This window comes from Cotesia glomerata, linkage group LG5 (assembly GCF_020080835.1).
Source record: "Cotesia glomerata isolate CgM1 linkage group LG5, MPM_Cglom_v2.3, whole genome shotgun sequence".
NCBI classification, from domain to species: domain Eukaryota; kingdom Metazoa; phylum Arthropoda; class Insecta; order Hymenoptera; family Braconidae; genus Cotesia; species Cotesia glomerata.
In genome coordinates this window covers 11,741,047-11,759,160 of record NC_058162.1, presented here as the reverse complement: position 1 = coordinate 11,759,160, position 18,114 = coordinate 11,741,047, and the positions used below count along the sequence as shown (strand labels likewise).

At 29.5% G+C, this 18,114-nt stretch overlaps 1 protein-coding gene across 1 annotated transcript in view; it reads right to left on the bottom strand.

The window, feature by feature from the left end:
- Nucleotides 1-18,114, bottom strand: part of LOC123264607 — a 97,012-nt gene that overhangs the window by 2,801 nt on the left and 76,097 nt on the right. The window contains exons 7-8 of the mRNA XM_044727956.1: nucleotides 5,361-5,867; nucleotides 28-305 (exon numbers count right to left, since the gene is read on the bottom strand). Of these exons, the coding sequence (XP_044583891.1) occupies nucleotides 28-305; nucleotides 5,361-5,867 (785 nt within the window). The remainder of the gene's footprint in view (nucleotides 1-27; nucleotides 306-5,360; nucleotides 5,868-18,114) is intronic.

Below are 18,114 nucleotides of genomic sequence, written 5' to 3'. Positions count from 1 at the left end.
TGTATTTTTAATATTAAAACAAAATACCTCAGGTTTATCCGGTGAAAAAAAGCTTTCTTTTTCCTCACTTTTTTCTGTGTTTTGGTTGCTTAAATTTACTTTTTCATCAGATAGTAAATCTTTATAATTTTCGAGAATTTCTGGCTCTACAATTTCTTCACCAACTTCACTGACCGCTGATGATACTTTTGGTTGCAAAGAATTTTCCGTTTCTTGATTTGGTTCAATTCTGTAAAAGTTCCATTCGTCATCTGACTCGTCACTATCACCTACATTGTCCACACTTGTTATATTATCGTGTTCATCTGTAACAAAAAGTAGAAATTAATAACAATTCTATGAGAAACCAAATTTCATCAGGACAACTTGTAAAAATAATTGTTATTTCATTATTTTCTTTATGAATGTAGATTTATTTTGTAACATTTTGTAATTCAATTAAAAAAAAAAAATTTATATAAAATTCTAAATTTGACTTTTTAACATTAAAATTTTTCTACGCTACAAATGGAGAATAACAAAATAGTTCTATCTGAAAAAAATTAAATATTTTGGAGGATTTAAATTAACGAATTGCAATTAATATGTTGGAATGTACTTGGGACACTTGCCAAAAAAGTCTGGTGAGTTTCGGCGAGGATAATATGGTAAAAACAAGAAAAGTTAACAGAAGCTTCTAGCATTAACGGATGTGCGCATGAGCGACGTTGCTACCAAGAGAAATGGGCGTTACAAACCGTCATGCAGGATGGATGAAATCGTGTCGGTTTACTAACTTAGCTCAGGTCGTAAATTCTCTTTTTTTAGCCAGTACATCGATCCTTGCGGAATAATAAGTTTACGATATTGTAAAAAAAGTTTAATATTTATAATATTATTTAAAACACCAGAAAATCGTAAAAAATTTTTTCAGGTTAAAAATTCATAATATAATAATGATAGCTTAGCGGCAAAAATTAAACAGCAAATAGGAATTAATAAAGCAATTGATTTAAATCCTGATCATTATCATACAGATTTAATTTGATTATTTTATTAAGCATGATTTAATTATAAATAAACAAATAATAATTTTTTACTACTGTAAATTTACATCAAATTAATTTGAGGTTAAATAGAAATTAAAACTTAAAATGTTTTTTTTTCTCATACATTCAAAGAATATTTATTAAGATTCATTAGCCTTTCTATTTATGAATTCATTCTCACATAGCTAGACTTCAAAAACATATCCTAAAAAAAAACATAACAGTACAATTATAAAAGAAACGCAAAACGCGATGCTATTTTTAATCACTGTTCTTTTTAAATCAAATGTTAATAATTCATTTATTACTATTATTATTATATCTTCGTCACTGACTAGCTAACAAAGAATAATCATTTTTAATTCTGACACAAAAATTTCGATAAATGTTAAAGTATTCTTCCATTTGCTTAAAAAAAAAAAAAAAAAAAAAAAAAAAAAAAAAAAAAATTACATTTAGATGAATATAGAAAAGAAAAGTACTTAAATTAAATAATGCATTTCTTGAGAATTTTTGAAATACCATTTCGATATTCCTTTTTTATTTCGTTTTATTTGAAAAAATATATTGGAGTTAAGGGACTTCATAGTGGTTTTTATGTAAAAGCTTACCTTAAAGACTGTAATTTTTTTCATATAATAAACCCGTTCACTCTCCTATCCTAATCCTATTTTACCAGTATATTGAAATATTTTATTGTTAATGAAATTACGGTAAAATTATATAATGGCGATTGAATATAAACCGAAACAATCGTAGCACTAATCTTGAAGATGGTTTTCACGATATAAACTGACTACTCTACACTATACTCTATTACCCTATACCAAACTATTGGAAAAAGTGAACCAGTCTCTGAGATGTATGGGTCTACAAAATTACCCTTAGTTATATTCAACATACATGCGCAAAATGGCAAACTATCGAATGAAGTCTCTGTGCCCGCGAAACTTAAATTTGGTTTAATATTTTGAATGAAACATGTATTGGTATTTTCATGTAGTTGCCTTTGAAGATATAGTTTGTGCTATTGCTAGAAAGCTTCTTTCTTACTAGTTAGTGTATCTTCTATTTTTTCTATTACTACTTATTTTTTATTGCTAATTAGTTAACTACTTCCGAATATTTTACTCATTTTTTGACAGTTCTGCAAATTCATTAGAGGAGTCCGTAATTGTTAGATAATGAATTTTTGATTTCAAAACATTGTAGAACATCTGCTAGAATTTTATACTTATAATCGTGAAGTCAATAATTTTATCATTTTTAAAGTTATTTTAATTATGATATTCTAATCTAAACTATGGTTTTATACAATTTTTTAGACTTTGATTTCAAACAATTTCTAAAAATACTGAATTAAAAAAATTTTTGTTAATAAATATCTGTACGGTACTATGCTTATAAATCAAAATAAAAAAAAAGAATAATTAAATGGTGAATTAAAAGCAAACGTTCAAAAAAATGGAAAATAAATAAAAATTCAGTTTGAAAAATTTCTAATATTTGCAATTTCAAATAATACTATGAATACTTTTATAAGTTCAAAATCGAATCAATAAAATTTCTACAATAATAATAATAATAATAATAATAATAATAATGTATGAATGAGTCATATGTAAACAGATAACTATATATGTATGTATGAGTCATTTCACCACATAAAATTATTTTCATGGTGTAAACTCTATCGAAGGTCTTGAAATCTTGGGGAAGTGTATTATTTACATTTTTAAGTGTTATTATTACTTTATACATATAAAAGAGGGTAATCGCATAAAGATTGGCTCCACCTATTTTCAGCTAGAAAAAATCGAAAAAATATATCGACAAATTTTTTTTTATTCATTTTCCATTCGATAATTAACATGACGAAAATTAAGATAATTAATAATTATTGTATAACTTTTAGAATTTTCGATTGACAGTCAAAATTTTAATTTATAAAAACGTTTATTATATTTAATTTTTTAAATTAAATTATCTTATCTATTTCCAATCTGTCGAAAAGTAAAAAAGTTGAATGAAATGAATTTATAAATAGCTTTATAATAATTCGATTTTTTTTTTTTTTTAAGTAAATAGATAAATTCTCTTAAAATTTGAACCGTTTATTTCAGTAAGTTCTTTTATAAAAAAAAAATGAATAATAGCTTTTTATGTAAAAAAATTCAGCTTTATGATGGTTATTTTTTTTTAAATGATAAATAATAAAAGATTGTCAAGATTGTTATTCAAGTAAAAAAAAAAAAAAAACAAAAAATCATTTTTCGGACTTTGCGTTGTTGTTAAAATTAATTTTGAAAAAATCTTTTTTCTGAAGAATTTTTTTTTAGAAATATTTTGCTTTTTTATCTTACATTATCACACCACCTTGAATCATACCCTTTTTCAATGAGCGTAAGCCAAGAGTTTTTAAATGATTCGTTTCTCTCCATTCATTTATTTTTCTTTTCTACTTTTTTTCATTTGGAAAGTTTTATTATCGAAACTTAAAGTTTACTTTAAAAAGAATATAATGATTTAAAAATGGAACACAACTGCAAACATTATCTGAGAATAATCACATCAAATTTAATTAAAATATTACATAATTAAGTTATTTTTTTTGTTATCGGTGTGATGCATGTAAATGACAACTAGTTTAATTAATTAATACCATATGTGTTTTCTTTATCTGTTTGAAAATTATTCAATCTAGAAATCACATTTTTTTTTTAATTTAATGCTAAGGAAAAAATAAAAAGAAATAAAATTATTCTTTAATTGGGTAAGCGATATGTTTATAATCATGAAAATAGCTTATTAAGGTAATTGTTTAGAAATTGGGTTTAAATATTTAAATTAATGAAAATGATATTCAAATTTTTTATCGAACACATTTTCCTTTATAATGTACGCCAAAAATAGAATAATTAAAAAAAATAATTTTTTTAATAATGTAAATTGTTAATTAAAAAAAATTTTGTTCACAAAATGTTAAAAAATTGAAAAAATTGACGTTCGTGAAAATTTTTTTCGTGAATCATCTGTTTTTAAGTATCCGTAGAACATGAAAAAACGAAATAGAAATAGCTAGACTTTTGTGGACACATTTCACTATCGTTTTTGGATTGACACCAAATATTTATTAGCTTTAAAAATTATTAAATCAATTAAAAACTATATTTTTCATTATGTTTATGAATCATATCATAGATACGACGAGATATAGAATAATTTTAAAAAAAATTTGAAAATGTCTATGTTTTTTTTATATTTTATTTTCTCAAAATTGAAAGAGAAAAAAAAAAGAGATCAAGATATAGGTAATATTGTAATAGCAATAAAAAAGTTTGTAATCATTATGATCATACGAAATCTGAATATATTAGGTGGTAATTAAATTAATTTGGATCACTAGATTAGGAGGAAAGTGGAACATAATTGGAAAATTTTCGAGAAACGAAAATATGATATAATATACGTTTTAGTTAATGAAATTTTTCAGAATATCAGTCTCGTATAGCAGTATCTTTTTATCTATTCTTAAGTCGCAAAATTTCAGAATTTTAAGACATTTTTATTATGTTTTTCATCAATCGTTCAACAAGAGTTTATTTTTCAGAAGTTTCTCTTATGGTTACTCTAAATATACCATTCAAGATAAAATTTTATATGTAATAGGAATCTGTTCTCATCTTGGTGCCAGTTCATTACCTGGTCTATATAAGAAGCATATACTACTATTATTTCCTGGTCATATTTTTTTGTCATGGTGACAATCAGTGCATTAAGTTCACTAACTGATACGATTTGAAATTGTTCAAGAGAAAGTTCTTTAAGCGAAAACTGAACATTTTAGAAAGTTAGGTTATTAACAATATTATTTGATTATACAAGTGATTCAGTAAGTCATAGAATAAGAAAAAATAATTTAAATTTAGTAATCACGAGAAGATTCTAAGAAGTGAGTAACTATAAACTTTAATGGTAAATATACAAGAAAATAAGGTTCAGAATTTAACACTAATTAAAATCGGGTATGATGTCATATACTATTTTTTAAATAAAAACTTACAGTTCGTGTTCAATATAAGTATTTTAAATGGAAAAAAATACAATTTGAAAATTATTCCAAGCAACATTAAAAAAAAAATTTTTTTTTGAGAATTCTTGATATCTTTTAAACCGTCTCAACCAATTATTATATTAACCGATTCCAACTTTGCGGTATATAGTCAAGAAAATTTGTAGAGCGCAACAAGTCATTAGATCTCATGAATTCGATGAGTTAAAAAATTTTCAGATCATAAAAATAATAAAAGTATATTAGTTTTTATGACTTACTTGTATTATTTGAAGGACATAAAAATGTATCGCCTAGTTCATTTCCCACAGTTAGATTATTATCAGATTTTTCATTTGAAAATAATTCTCTTGAAGCATTCACAAGTGTACAATTGTCACCTGCATCATCGAGAGTATCAACGTTCGTCTCGGGACCAAGATCATCATTTTTACCATCCTCGTAACCTAAAGTTCTACCATCTTGACTTATAGTGGACGACTTTTCGTACGACGCATTATCATCAAAAGCAGAGTCGTTTTTATTATAAAATTGTTGTTCCATGAATTCTGTGTCAACATCATATTGAGAATTAGGATCTGACATATGCCGATTATTTACTTCCATGTTGATTGTATTCACATCCGTGGATAAAGAATGAGCATCAAACTGCTTCGCAACAATTTGATTTGGAGGTGTTAAAAATACAATAATTACAGTAATATTATCGGATGATCCTTGGCTTTTTGAGTATTCTCCTAAACAATGGCTTATCGCCTCGATGTTATCTGAAAACAAAAAAAAAAAAAATTATAAATTTTTGCATTTTATACAGCATTAGTCAATAATCGACCGTGTTTTTTGAGTAGATCAGCTGATAGGGCTTCGAAATTGATCAGTACAATAGTTTTGAAGTTGTTTCGAAAAAATTTTTAAGATTTCTTTAAATCTACCACACCAAATAAGTTTAAATTTTCTGAAAGTTTAAGTTTAATCAAGCTTTTTTCGATTAAATTTTTTTTTTTTTTTTTTTTTTTTCATACAAAATAATATTAATATGATTTCAATTTTTCAAATGACAGGATATTCATGAAATTCTTTTATCATTTTTCACTAATTCAATTAAAAATTTTACATGCTAGTAAATGTAAATAACAACATAAATTTTATGTGTGATTAATCGAAAGAAATTACCGTTTTTTAATTGAGAAAATGTATTCCTTATAAAATTTTTTAAATTGACGCTCCACTCATTCGACTGATAGTATTTTTTTTTGCATAAAACCTTTGTTCTATTTTATAATGTCACACATGAATTTGTTTGAATATACTATATATTCTTTGACTCAAAACCGAAATTATAATAAGCAATAATTTTGAGCAATTATAATGGTCGGTTAGTAATATGTACTATAATTAAAAATAATGCGTATGACCGGAGAAAATTGACGTGAAATTTTCACGGAGAATAACAATCGATACATTTCGAAAATAATTAAAATTTATGAGATAAAATTCGTACCTTAGTGCTAATAAATTCTTTGTTGGCTTACCAGAAGCAATATTTTTTTAATAACTATTGAATCTTAGTATTACCATTAATGAATAAAACGAAAATAATAAAATAGAACTACTCGATATGACAAGGAGAATATTTTGTAGACTTTCTATAGTATAAAATTGTGGTTTCAAATTATAACGGGTGTGGTAACGTTCTACAAACGACTGCCGACTGATTTTTACACAAACGAAGCTACCGCTACGTGACTCAGCGACACCCCCATTTTATTTTATCCTCTGTTCTTTCACTCATTTATATACGTCACTCTTTCTTACCTACTTTTATTATTTTTTAAACTTCACTTCCACGATCAAGCATTTTTTTTTATTTCAAAGATTTTATGTACCGTCTTTTCACAATTTTGAGATGAAGTTAACCATAAAAAGTATAAATAATAAATTTAATTAATTAATTCACAAAAAAAAACTTATTTTTTTTAATTATTATTCTGAAAATATTAATAAAAATAGTTTCAGATGATGTTAATTTAAAAATTTTTATCAGTTCAAAAATGTTTTTTTTTGTTTTCAACTATAAGAAAACATTTCAAACATGTATTTAATAATTTTATCTAAGTATGGTATTCTACTAAATGTATTGTAATAAATTGTTTGTGAATAATCTTGAAAGATACAACTACGATTAAAAATAAAATAATAGTTCTTAACGCATTAAAAATAACTCACTGCAATATAATAGATGGTCTAAGAATGTATGTATCGAAAAATTCAATCAATAGTTATTTAAAGTAAGCGAATTTGAAAAGTAACTGTAAGTTTTATTTCACTGTTGAATAACTTTTAAAAAATTAAATTTATCAAAAAATAATATGATATAATTAAAAAATTATAAGTGGAAAGTGTTTTAAGTGGAAATTTCTATAGAAATATGTATTAGTTTTGTCGAGACGTTGATATTGAACAAGATATAAAATTTCAAAGTTGAAAAAATTCTTTTCTTATCTCATACGAAGTCAGGTACTCATAAAAATCTATAGAACGAATTTCTCTATCCTATTTTATAACTATTTTCCGTTAAAATTTATACATTGCGGTTTTTACACTGGTTTCGCAAAGGAATTTTATTTACTTAGTAGATATAAAAATTCTGTAACGAAAAAAAAAAAAAAAACTAGAAAGCAGTCAATTTTGCAGACCTTTTTTGAAACTTACCACTAATTTCAAGCTTGAAATAAGTTCAAATTTGTAGGGAATTTGAGTTTAGTGGACCCAAACAATAACACAAATACACACACACACACACCCTTTGGTTTTAAAAAATATTTTCTGTAATCCAATCAACTTTATAACTTTCCGCTATGAAAGGCAATGGTTTTAAAAAAATTGGGAAGTTATTGGTTTCACCCCAGTTTTCGAAAATTGAGTCATCATCAAATCTCCACGTTTTGAGACCCTAGGAAGCTCGTCTGACTATTTCTATACGGGGATGTTTATCCATGTATGTATGTATGTATGATTGTATGAGTGTGTGTGTGTGTATGTATGTAAACTTCTCACAACTTTTTATTGGCTTGACCAATCGAAACGGGGTTTGTGGCATTCGAAAGAGTTTTAGTACCATTAGATTTCACGTGAGTTTAAATAAATTCAGCTCGGTAGATTTTGAGAAATCTCAAAAATAAAATTTTCAAAAAAATGTTTTTTGACAATAACTTTTAAGCTAGTGTATCGATTAATTCCAAAAACGAATCAGCGCTTAACCTTAAAAAACAACATTGATTTTCGCAAACCGCATCAAAATCAGTTCATTCGTTCAAGAGAAATCGTTGTCGAAAAAATTTGGAAAAATGTTTTTTTTTATGTAACTTCTAAATTTTTTCTTGGGTCGTTTAGCGAAATATTTAAATATTAAAAAATTCGTTCGTGAAATATTGCACGAATCATTATGCGAAGCATCAGAGAGTGCTTTACGATCGAAAAATTTTTTTCGCCTCATTTCGGCAACTATTTTTATTATTATAGTCTTGTTAGTTCACGGAATCAATATATTTTACATACTATTGTCAAGATAACAATGGATATCAATTTGACACTTTTCAAAAATTAATTTAGTGCAATAGAAATGGAAAAAAACATCAAAATAGTTCAAAAAATTTTCCTGTCCGTCATGTATAAAACTCTGAAAACACTGTAACTTACGGAAAAATGCATTAATTGAGTTAAAATTTTTTTTTTTTATTCTTTGAAAGAATTGTAGGTCACCGAATGCGAATGGCTTGATAATTCAGTGTCGTTTATGTACATTTAATAAAATAAAACAAAAACCAGAAGACTGTATGTCTATATATATTGTGTACATTTATTCCACTAGAGGCGCTTGCGCATTATCGTGTTATTTTAGCTGTTTTATACATATTTTTTTCACATTCTGTATTTTATTAATATTTCATAATTAAATGAGCATTATGAGTCATGCACTTTTGGATTTTCCAAACTTTTTTTTTTTATTTTTGTAAACTCCAAAAAAGCGTTTTTTTTTTAAACAGAACTTCAAAATTTCACTTCGAATCGTTTGGTAGGTAATAAATAATCTTCTTGTGCTTGAAAAACTTCGTCGAATGCAGTAATTCCCATGATTGATTATTTCGGAAGATATCGCAATGAAAAATTCTCAAAAAAGTATGTTTTCAACAACCACTAGATTTTCGAGCTCGAAATGATCAAAACTTTGGAATAGATAATTTCTCGAGCGTTTTGCACTGGTACTTAGCGAAAAGTTTCAGGGATGGCCTGCAGAATCAATCGTTTTCCAGATTTTTTTTCCCGGGCGAACTTATTTTTGATCAGATACAGAATATACAGTGGTTCAGATGAAAAGAAATTCAATTTTAATACACCAACTTGTTCAGCATTAATGATATAATGTTAACTCGGCTAAAGAGAAGAGTCTTGTTCCAAGAAAATCATTTTGAAGAAACAAAACTCAGTCAAGCAAAAACTTATTTTTGAACTGAAATATTTACTTCATTTAAAATAATAGTCTAGTCGAGAAGTTGATTTCTTGTGAAAAATAAAGCTCTTTCTCCTAAAAATATGGTCGATGGCTTAAACGATCCGGAATGGCATCTAGAAAAAGACGTTTTTTAGATTTTTTCTGGAGAAGAAAATTACAATTGTTATTAACAAAAAACTGTTAAAAAAATTAGCCGTCCAGCTTTCCCTGAATAAAAAAAAGTATTGAGACAAAAAAAAAAGTATTGAAAAGTATTGGATTGACTAGAAAACCAATACTTTTCAATACTTTTTTCTTTGTTTCAATACTTTTTTTTTATCAGGGTTTTGGCAAAATATCAAAAAGTTTAAGTGATAGCTCAAATATTAAAAAAGATTCTGAAAGAGCAGAAAATTTTAGTAAAAAAGTTCTCGACTCCCGAAATTGTAGCTCCAATTTTTATAATTTTAATTAAGCGTTGAAAATCGGCTTTTGCGCGGCAGTTTCGGCATGCGCGCGCCGCCACTCTAGTGAGCGAAGTTTATAAATAATTTTTTTAAGCTATTAAATATTAATTAAAAAATTTGAAAAAATTCTGGTGTCATCTAGACACTTCAAACAATATGATTCCGCGGTAATAAAAGTTGTATCACCATTTTTTAAAAAATTATTCAATTGTTAATTAACATTTTTTTTACGGGTTTGTCTTGTCATAAAAGGCGGTATAAAAGTTTAAATAATTAATCTATAAATTTTTTGTTTCTTGGAGCCCTTTTTATAAACATACTCAACGATATGGCGTTATAAAAGTTTATAAAACATTTTTATTTCATTAATTATTAATTTTTAAAGCAACAAAAAAATTAAAAATTTAAGTAATGTATGTTAAATAATTTTTTTTTCTTAAATCTAAGTGATTACTGATTTTATATTCGTTTTAGGCATCAAATGATTATTTTTCAAATTTTTTTATGCCATTTGTCTATCAAAAATTTATAAACAAATGAATTAATTAAATATTTTTGAAAAATTTTTTTTCACTACATTGTTAGCGTAAAAAAATTGATTTAAAAAAAAATTTTTTTCTTAAAAACAATATCTTATTGTTTATAATCGTTTTTTTCATATTTTTATTGTTTAAATAAATGATTAAGGAATCGTTTTTTTTTTTAAATCATAATTTTCATTTCTAAATATAATGGCAAAAAAAATTTTTTTTTTTTGTCAACAATTTATTCATTTATTTATTTAACAATTTGTTATCAACAATTTTTTTTTTATTTTAATTCTTTTCTAAAAGATAAAAAAAATTACAAAAACAGCAACCTACAACAAAATGGCAAAAAAAATTTTTTTCGATTTTTTAAAAAACATTCGGATTTTGAAGCACGACAAAGTCTAAGCACTGACTCAATTTGTCAACAAACAAAAAACTGTAACTTTGCAACTATTGCAGATACAGTTTTCGACCTTTAAGTCATTTTTACACAGTATGAACTAAGCTTTTATATAAATTTTGAACCTAACGTTTATCTCTTTTAGTTTTTTAATTACACGCATTTATTTATGAAAATTTGCATTTTATATTTCTTACAATGCTTATATCTCATAAACAAATAATGTTATGACTAATATGCTTCAGAACTTATTTGTTACTTGATAATTAAACTATTCAAATCTATTTTTTTTATATTTTTAACCTTATTTGTTTATGAGATTTTTCAATTTTTTTAAAATTATTTTCTATTTTCTCTTTTATTTTTCGGAAACAAATTGAAAGGTGGAAATAGGATACAAATCGTGAGAATAATTAGCAACATTTGTAAGAAAAATGGTTTTTATTAATTATAGATGAAAATAATGCAACGGTGTTAGAGTTTATTCATTATTATTATTATTACAATGAATTATTTTTTTCAATATGAATAATCTATACTTCTATACTAATATTATAAAGAGAAAAGATTTAATTATTTATTTCTTTGTTTGTTTATTTGTTTGCATTGAAGAGGCTCCGAAACTACTGAACCAATTTAAAAAATTCTTCGATTGTGGGGAAGCCACACTATCTCCGGGTGACATAGGCTATATTATATTATAATTAATTTTGAAATTTTCGTTGAATATCCGTGTAAAGCCGAGGCAGACTACTAGTAATAAATAAAATCGTAAAATTGATTTTAACAATATAATAAACAGTTAGAATTAATAGTTTCAATCACTATGTACTTTGAACATCTTAAAAATGAGGTAGTAGCAATATACCCGGGCACGTCCTTGACGTGTCCAAGGGGGCTATACCTCGCCGTCAACCGACTGTGGCGAACAAGCCTACACATCCATCAATATCCGTGAGGACCAGGGTTTTTACGAGGTCTCAACCACCTGCAACAACACCCAGGAGACGGTTTGTCTCCTCGAGGCTCGTTCCAGCTCGCACAACACCTGCGACGTCGTTCGAGCCAACGCCCATGGAGGTGGTGGAGGCTGCAGCGCTTCCAGCTAGGAACCAACCCGCTACTGACACTCAGGCAGCGTCAACGTCTACGTTTAAGCTTCCTGAGTATCCACCACACCTGTCACCAGCCTTCGCCGCCTACAGGGCGAGCCAGTACAAGGAGGCACTGGAGCGGGCCGCTAGAACTGGAGTGATGGAGACCGGCACCCTACGTGCCGAGGAGATGCCATGGCCAGAACCGAGTAACGTTCTTGTCCGTCGGAAGACGGGAAAGAAGAAGAAGAAGAAGAGGAAGAAGGGAGAGCTTCCAGGTCCCAATTGGGCCGCCATGGAGATCGGGGGCAGTAGAGAGCCGGTTTCCGAGGACTCGGGGGTGGAGGATGAGAGGATCTTTAACGACCGTGAGGACAGCGATGATGATGTCCTACAACTGGACCACGATGAAGACTTGTAGCCTGGTCCAATAAATCTTTTTTCAGTTTTGATAATACTGTGTCGAATTTTCATTTCATGTATCCCTGGTGGGAACTGAAGATCGAGACCCCCAGTGCTGGTCTGGCAGGGAGGAGTGTAACAGGGTAATTTACCCTGCATCGATAAAATTATCGGAGATCGATAACTATTAGACGCAGCACTGGCGCGTCTCGGTCTTCGGGACCTTATTAGTAATAAGTGGGGGTATTTTGGGGTTTACTTGTTGAGTAGCTCACGTGCAGCGAGCAGAAGTAGTTGAATGATCGAACTGGTGCCAGCAAGAAAGTCCAAAGAAGGAAGTCCACTGGATCCAGGGAGTTTCTTCAGATTAAATTTTACAAGGTATTAAGACTTTCTACATAGATGAACCGCGGGGTCATATACTCGGCTCATCTAAACTACTTCTCACTTAATTAATTAATCATTTTTAGGTTATTAATTGTTCATTAATAATTTATTTAATAATAATTCAATAATTATTTTATTGCAATTAAATTTTATTCGTTAGTTGCCGTTGAGATTCCTCAAGGGGGTTTATACCCGAGGACTGCTCAAGGACCTTGTGGTGTTAATTGTCGTGAGAATTTATTTTATTAATTTACTCGATTAATTATAATTAATTCTGAACATCTGGAAAATCGGTTTGGTTGCAACTATTTTATTTAATAAAATAAAACCGAGAATTAAATTCTTCGAGAAAGTTCCATTGCCTTCTCACGGATTAGTCAAGCGTCGGTTGAATTTGTACAACGCAGTTAACGTATACCCAAGGTCAAAGATTACTACGCACTAACGAATGCCGGCGTCCATTTTGAGCGCGCAAATTCCTGGCAATTATTTTATTCGGAAATTATTAAGAACAATTGAATTATTATTATTTAATATTATTTGTTACACGAAAATATTATTTATTTAACAATATATTAATTATTGAGAACTGATTATATAATTTTGGCGCAATTAAGAGTGATTTACCCCTGGATAATTTTTCGTTAATTTATTTTATATTGAGATAATTTATTTATAAATTATTTATTTAATCGGAAAATTCCACGCGGTTATTTTTGAATATTGAAGTTCTGGAAAATTTATTTTAATAATTTTAATTTCATCATCTTAAAAAAATCCCTTAGAATTTAATTAACAACGTGAATTATTAAGTCCGGGAATTTTAGTTAGTTAAAATTAATTGATGAATTTTAATACGAATTATTTATTATTTAATAATAAAATAACGAGTTAAATTGGAATAGATTTATAAGTCGAATGTTCCGGAAAATTTATTTAATGTTGAGTATTAAACTCGTGATTGATTTGGAATAAATTTAGGCGTCGGTTTTTAGTTTAGATTTTTGATGATTATATTATTAGTTGTGAAAATATTTTACAATTTAATTGTTAGCTAATGACTGAATTAGTTAAGTTGAAAGTTAATGTAGTAATTTTCTGGAAATGAATTTCGTTAATAATTTTTATAAAATTAAGTAAGTAAATTCAGAGTGTGTGTGCGTGCGGGTTATGTGTGATAGAGAGTGTTAATAGTGTATTAAGTATTGGTAGTCCGGTGGACTTAAAATCAAGTTAAAAGTGTGTGGAGTCAGTTGTGTTCAGTCGTCCGGTGGACTAGTAATTTTAAGTTTAGTTTTAGGCAGGTGTGGGAGACCGTTAGTTAGAAAAAGCTCAACTACACGGAGAAAAAAATTTTGCTATAGGAACTCTATAGTAGTTATAGTAGTTATAGTAGTAATTGTCCTCATATATTTTTAATAATATAGATTAGTAACAAAATAATTATGTTTGGCATTTTAAAAGGTTATGAAATATGTCAGCGCACTCTACTACTGCGCAACGTAGAGCGCTCTCAACTATACCGTTTGGCTCTGAGAACAATCCCGTAGAGCTCTGAGAGCTCAACAACATTGAGTTATCAAAAATAAATAATATTTTGTTACTGTAACTCTACAACGAACAGTAAACTGTGTATAGTTGTGGTAACTCTACAGTTACGTTACCAGAACGAAATTTTTTTTTCCGTGTAGATTTAATCAGGTTATGGGAGACCGTCAGTTACAACATCCCAGCTTGTCATCGAATCGTCGTTTGGAAAGGTATCGTTGTAAATATCGTTTGTATCGCAGTTATTTCTCCGCGTCGCTAGATAATAAGTTAATTATAGTGTGAGTGAGTGTGTGCACAAATTGTTAAACTGATTTTGTTATTAAAAAATACCGGTTATATTGTTAAATGAAAATTTATTTATTTTATTAATTTAGATTCGTTTGTTTAGTTTTATTATTTCAATTCATTTAATTTAAGGGGCCAATTGAGCGGCATAAACACCCGTTACAACTTATTTGTTGAGAATTTGACTTATAAAAAATTCAGTTCTCGGTGTCCACTGGAGATTAAGGAAGGAAACTCATAGATATCATGAAGGAGACACTATGAGGGATTTCCAGACCCATACTTGATGGATGCACTCCATAGACACCGAGTAACAGCCCCATAAGAGGCGTTATTTAACTTATTTGTCGAGAATATGACTTATAAAAACTTCAGTCCCGGTGTCCACTGCAGATTAAGGAAGGAAACTCATAGATATCATGAAGGAGACTTTATAAAAGATTTCAGGACCCATAATTGATGGATCCACCCCATAGAAACCGAATAACGGCCCCATAAGAGGCGTTATTTGACTTATTTGTCGAGAATTTGACTTATAAAAAATTCAGTTCTCGGTGTTCACTGGAGATTAAGAAAAGAAATTCATAGATATCATAGAGGAGACTCTATAAAAGATTTCCAGACCCATAATCGATCGAACAACCCTATGGACACCGAGTAACGACCCCGTGAAGGGCGTTTTTTGTCTTATTTGTCAGAAATTTGATGTTTAAAAAATCAATCCCGGTGTTCACTGGAAATTAAGGAAGGGAACTTCTATAAGCTGTAGAGGAGACTCCATAGAAGATTTCGAGATCCATAATTGATTGATCCACCTTATGGACACTGAGTAACAGCTTTATGTGTAGCGTTTTTCGACTTATATGGCGGAAATTTGACGTTTAAAAATTCTTTTTTTGGTGTCTACTGGTTATTAAAAAAAAAAGGAGTATACTCCACCGAAGATTTTAAGACCATAATCGAATGATAAATTCTATGGACATGACGAAACGATCTGATATAATGCTATATTCAGCTTATCTGATAGAATTCTGACTTTTAAAAATTCATTTCTAGGTATTTTAGAAAAATTGAAGAAAAAAACTCATGTAAAATTCAGACTGCATTCCGAAAAGATTCTCAGACCCACAATAAGACCCACAATAGATCTTTCCTAATAGACACGTAAAATTAATCCTTTAAATAGCGATTTTAAACTTATTTCATCAAATTCCAACTTATAAAATCCCATTCCTCAGAGTTTACTGGAAATAAAGGAATTAAAATTAATGAAAATGATATAATACACTCCACAGAAGATTTTCAGACATATAATCGAGTAATTCGTCTCATAAATGAGCGGAAACTATCTCATAACTGTTATATTTATTGAATGCAAGCCAATTTTGATATTGCTATATGGGTGATTCTCTGTAAGGATGTTTTTTGCTGTCCCAGGCATTTTTTTATTAGAAAAATTGTATTTTGTTACTAAAAAAAAATTAGGAAAACGGTTGACCCTGAAGGCCATTGACTTTAACTAAAACTTGCAATGACTTTAACTAAAACTTTCAATGCTCATTTCAAATTTTTTTCTCCGTGTCAATTATTATTAATTTTTGGAAGAAAGCCACGGAAATGTTATAATGATTACACATTAAAAGTTACAATGAATATTAGCTAGAAAAATCACATGAATGAAAGATACAGGCAAATTCGATGGAATTTGGAATTTGTGCAAGTCTAAACAATATCGATGCTTACAGTTCTATCCGCGGGGCATATTTATGTTCATACAAAAATAAAAAAAAAAAAAGGAGAATAATAAAAATATGAAAAAAATAATTAGGAAAACGGTTGACCCTGAAGGCCATCCCTGTAACTTCCCGCCAACTCTATACCTAAACGCTTGAAATTGCACTTATGACGTTTTTGGGCTTTTCGAGCTCATAATTACAATTTGTGTGTTATTTTGAGCTCTCCGAGCTCAAAAAATAGCTTTTGTATGCTTTTGAGCTCAAAAATTTGATAGAAGTTTAATAAAACACTATTTTTTGAATATTCAAATCGCATTAACTTTTGAATGAATGAACTGATTTTCACGCGGTTGGTAGCATTCGACGCAGTTTTTCAAGCTTCATAAAGAATGTTTCGGTTTAAATTCAGTTTAAGTTCAGTTTAAATTGATAAAACGAAAAATTTCGGAGTAATTCTGAAAAAACACTTTTTTCGGTTTTCTTTCGTTCACGCTATCTTTCGAACGAATCAACCGATTTTGACCAGATTAGTGGTGATCGCCGTGGTTTTTTAAGCTCAAAGGTGGATTAGTTTTTGGAGTTGATCGATGAAGCCGTTTAAAAGTTATTCCAAAAAAACCACTATCAAAAAAAATTTTTTTCCGATTTTTTTTTAGATTTCTCAAAATTTCTCAAAATCTATTGGTCCGAATCGATTCAAATTCATAGGAAATCTAAGTTTGAGGGAACTCTTTAGAACTCCGTTTGGTAGATTCCGATCGGTTCAATCGTTCAAAAGTTATAAGCGATTCACATACTTACACACACACACACACACACACACACACACACACACACACACACACACACACACACACACACACACACACACACACACACACACACACACACACACACACACACACACACATCGGGGCAGAAGAGATACTGCTACCGGGCGTGTCTCCCCGAGCGGATGGGAGAACGCTCGCTGTCCTTGGATGACACTGAGTCTCTTAGTTGACAAGGTACAGAGGGTAGGAGCTAAATAAAATACGCTCCCGTGGACAAAACTCCCCTTAATGGGTTGGTCACACTAACTGACCTAGCAAGAAGAAGATCGTTCTCTGTTGTAACCCACTGGGAGTGTCCGGAACCTGTGTCGTAGTTTCCGACGACGCAGGCCACGGCTGATGTGAGCTTGCTCTGCCGAGGTGTAAGTTACAGCAGTAGATCAGGAGCCAGCCACCTCAGGCCTTGATCAGGGAGTACGCAGTGAGTGCTAGAGATCGGAATCTTCACCGCCCCGAGCGAGTCTAGTCCGTCCGTGTATTCCGGGACTGGCTAAGTGTCGGCTAGGCCCCAGGGAACTGGGGTAGGAGTACTATCTTCGAGGGTACATCCGTTCCTAGTTATGACAACCCGCTCCACTCCATACGATGCGCTGGTAAATCAAAAAAGTATGAGTAACCCACAGGAAACAAACAAGAGTGGAAACGGGTTACATGCCCAACAAGCAGCGATTAAAACGAGCGCTGAAATGAAGCGGTCACAAGCGTTGGAACGCCTAGAGAAGCTGACCAGCGAGTTAAATGTTTTCGTTCAGTCAAAGGTCAACATCCACAAGGAGATAAAAAACAAGACGACTAGTGTAGCGAACGCACTTCAACGTTTCAAAAAACTGGGGCGGG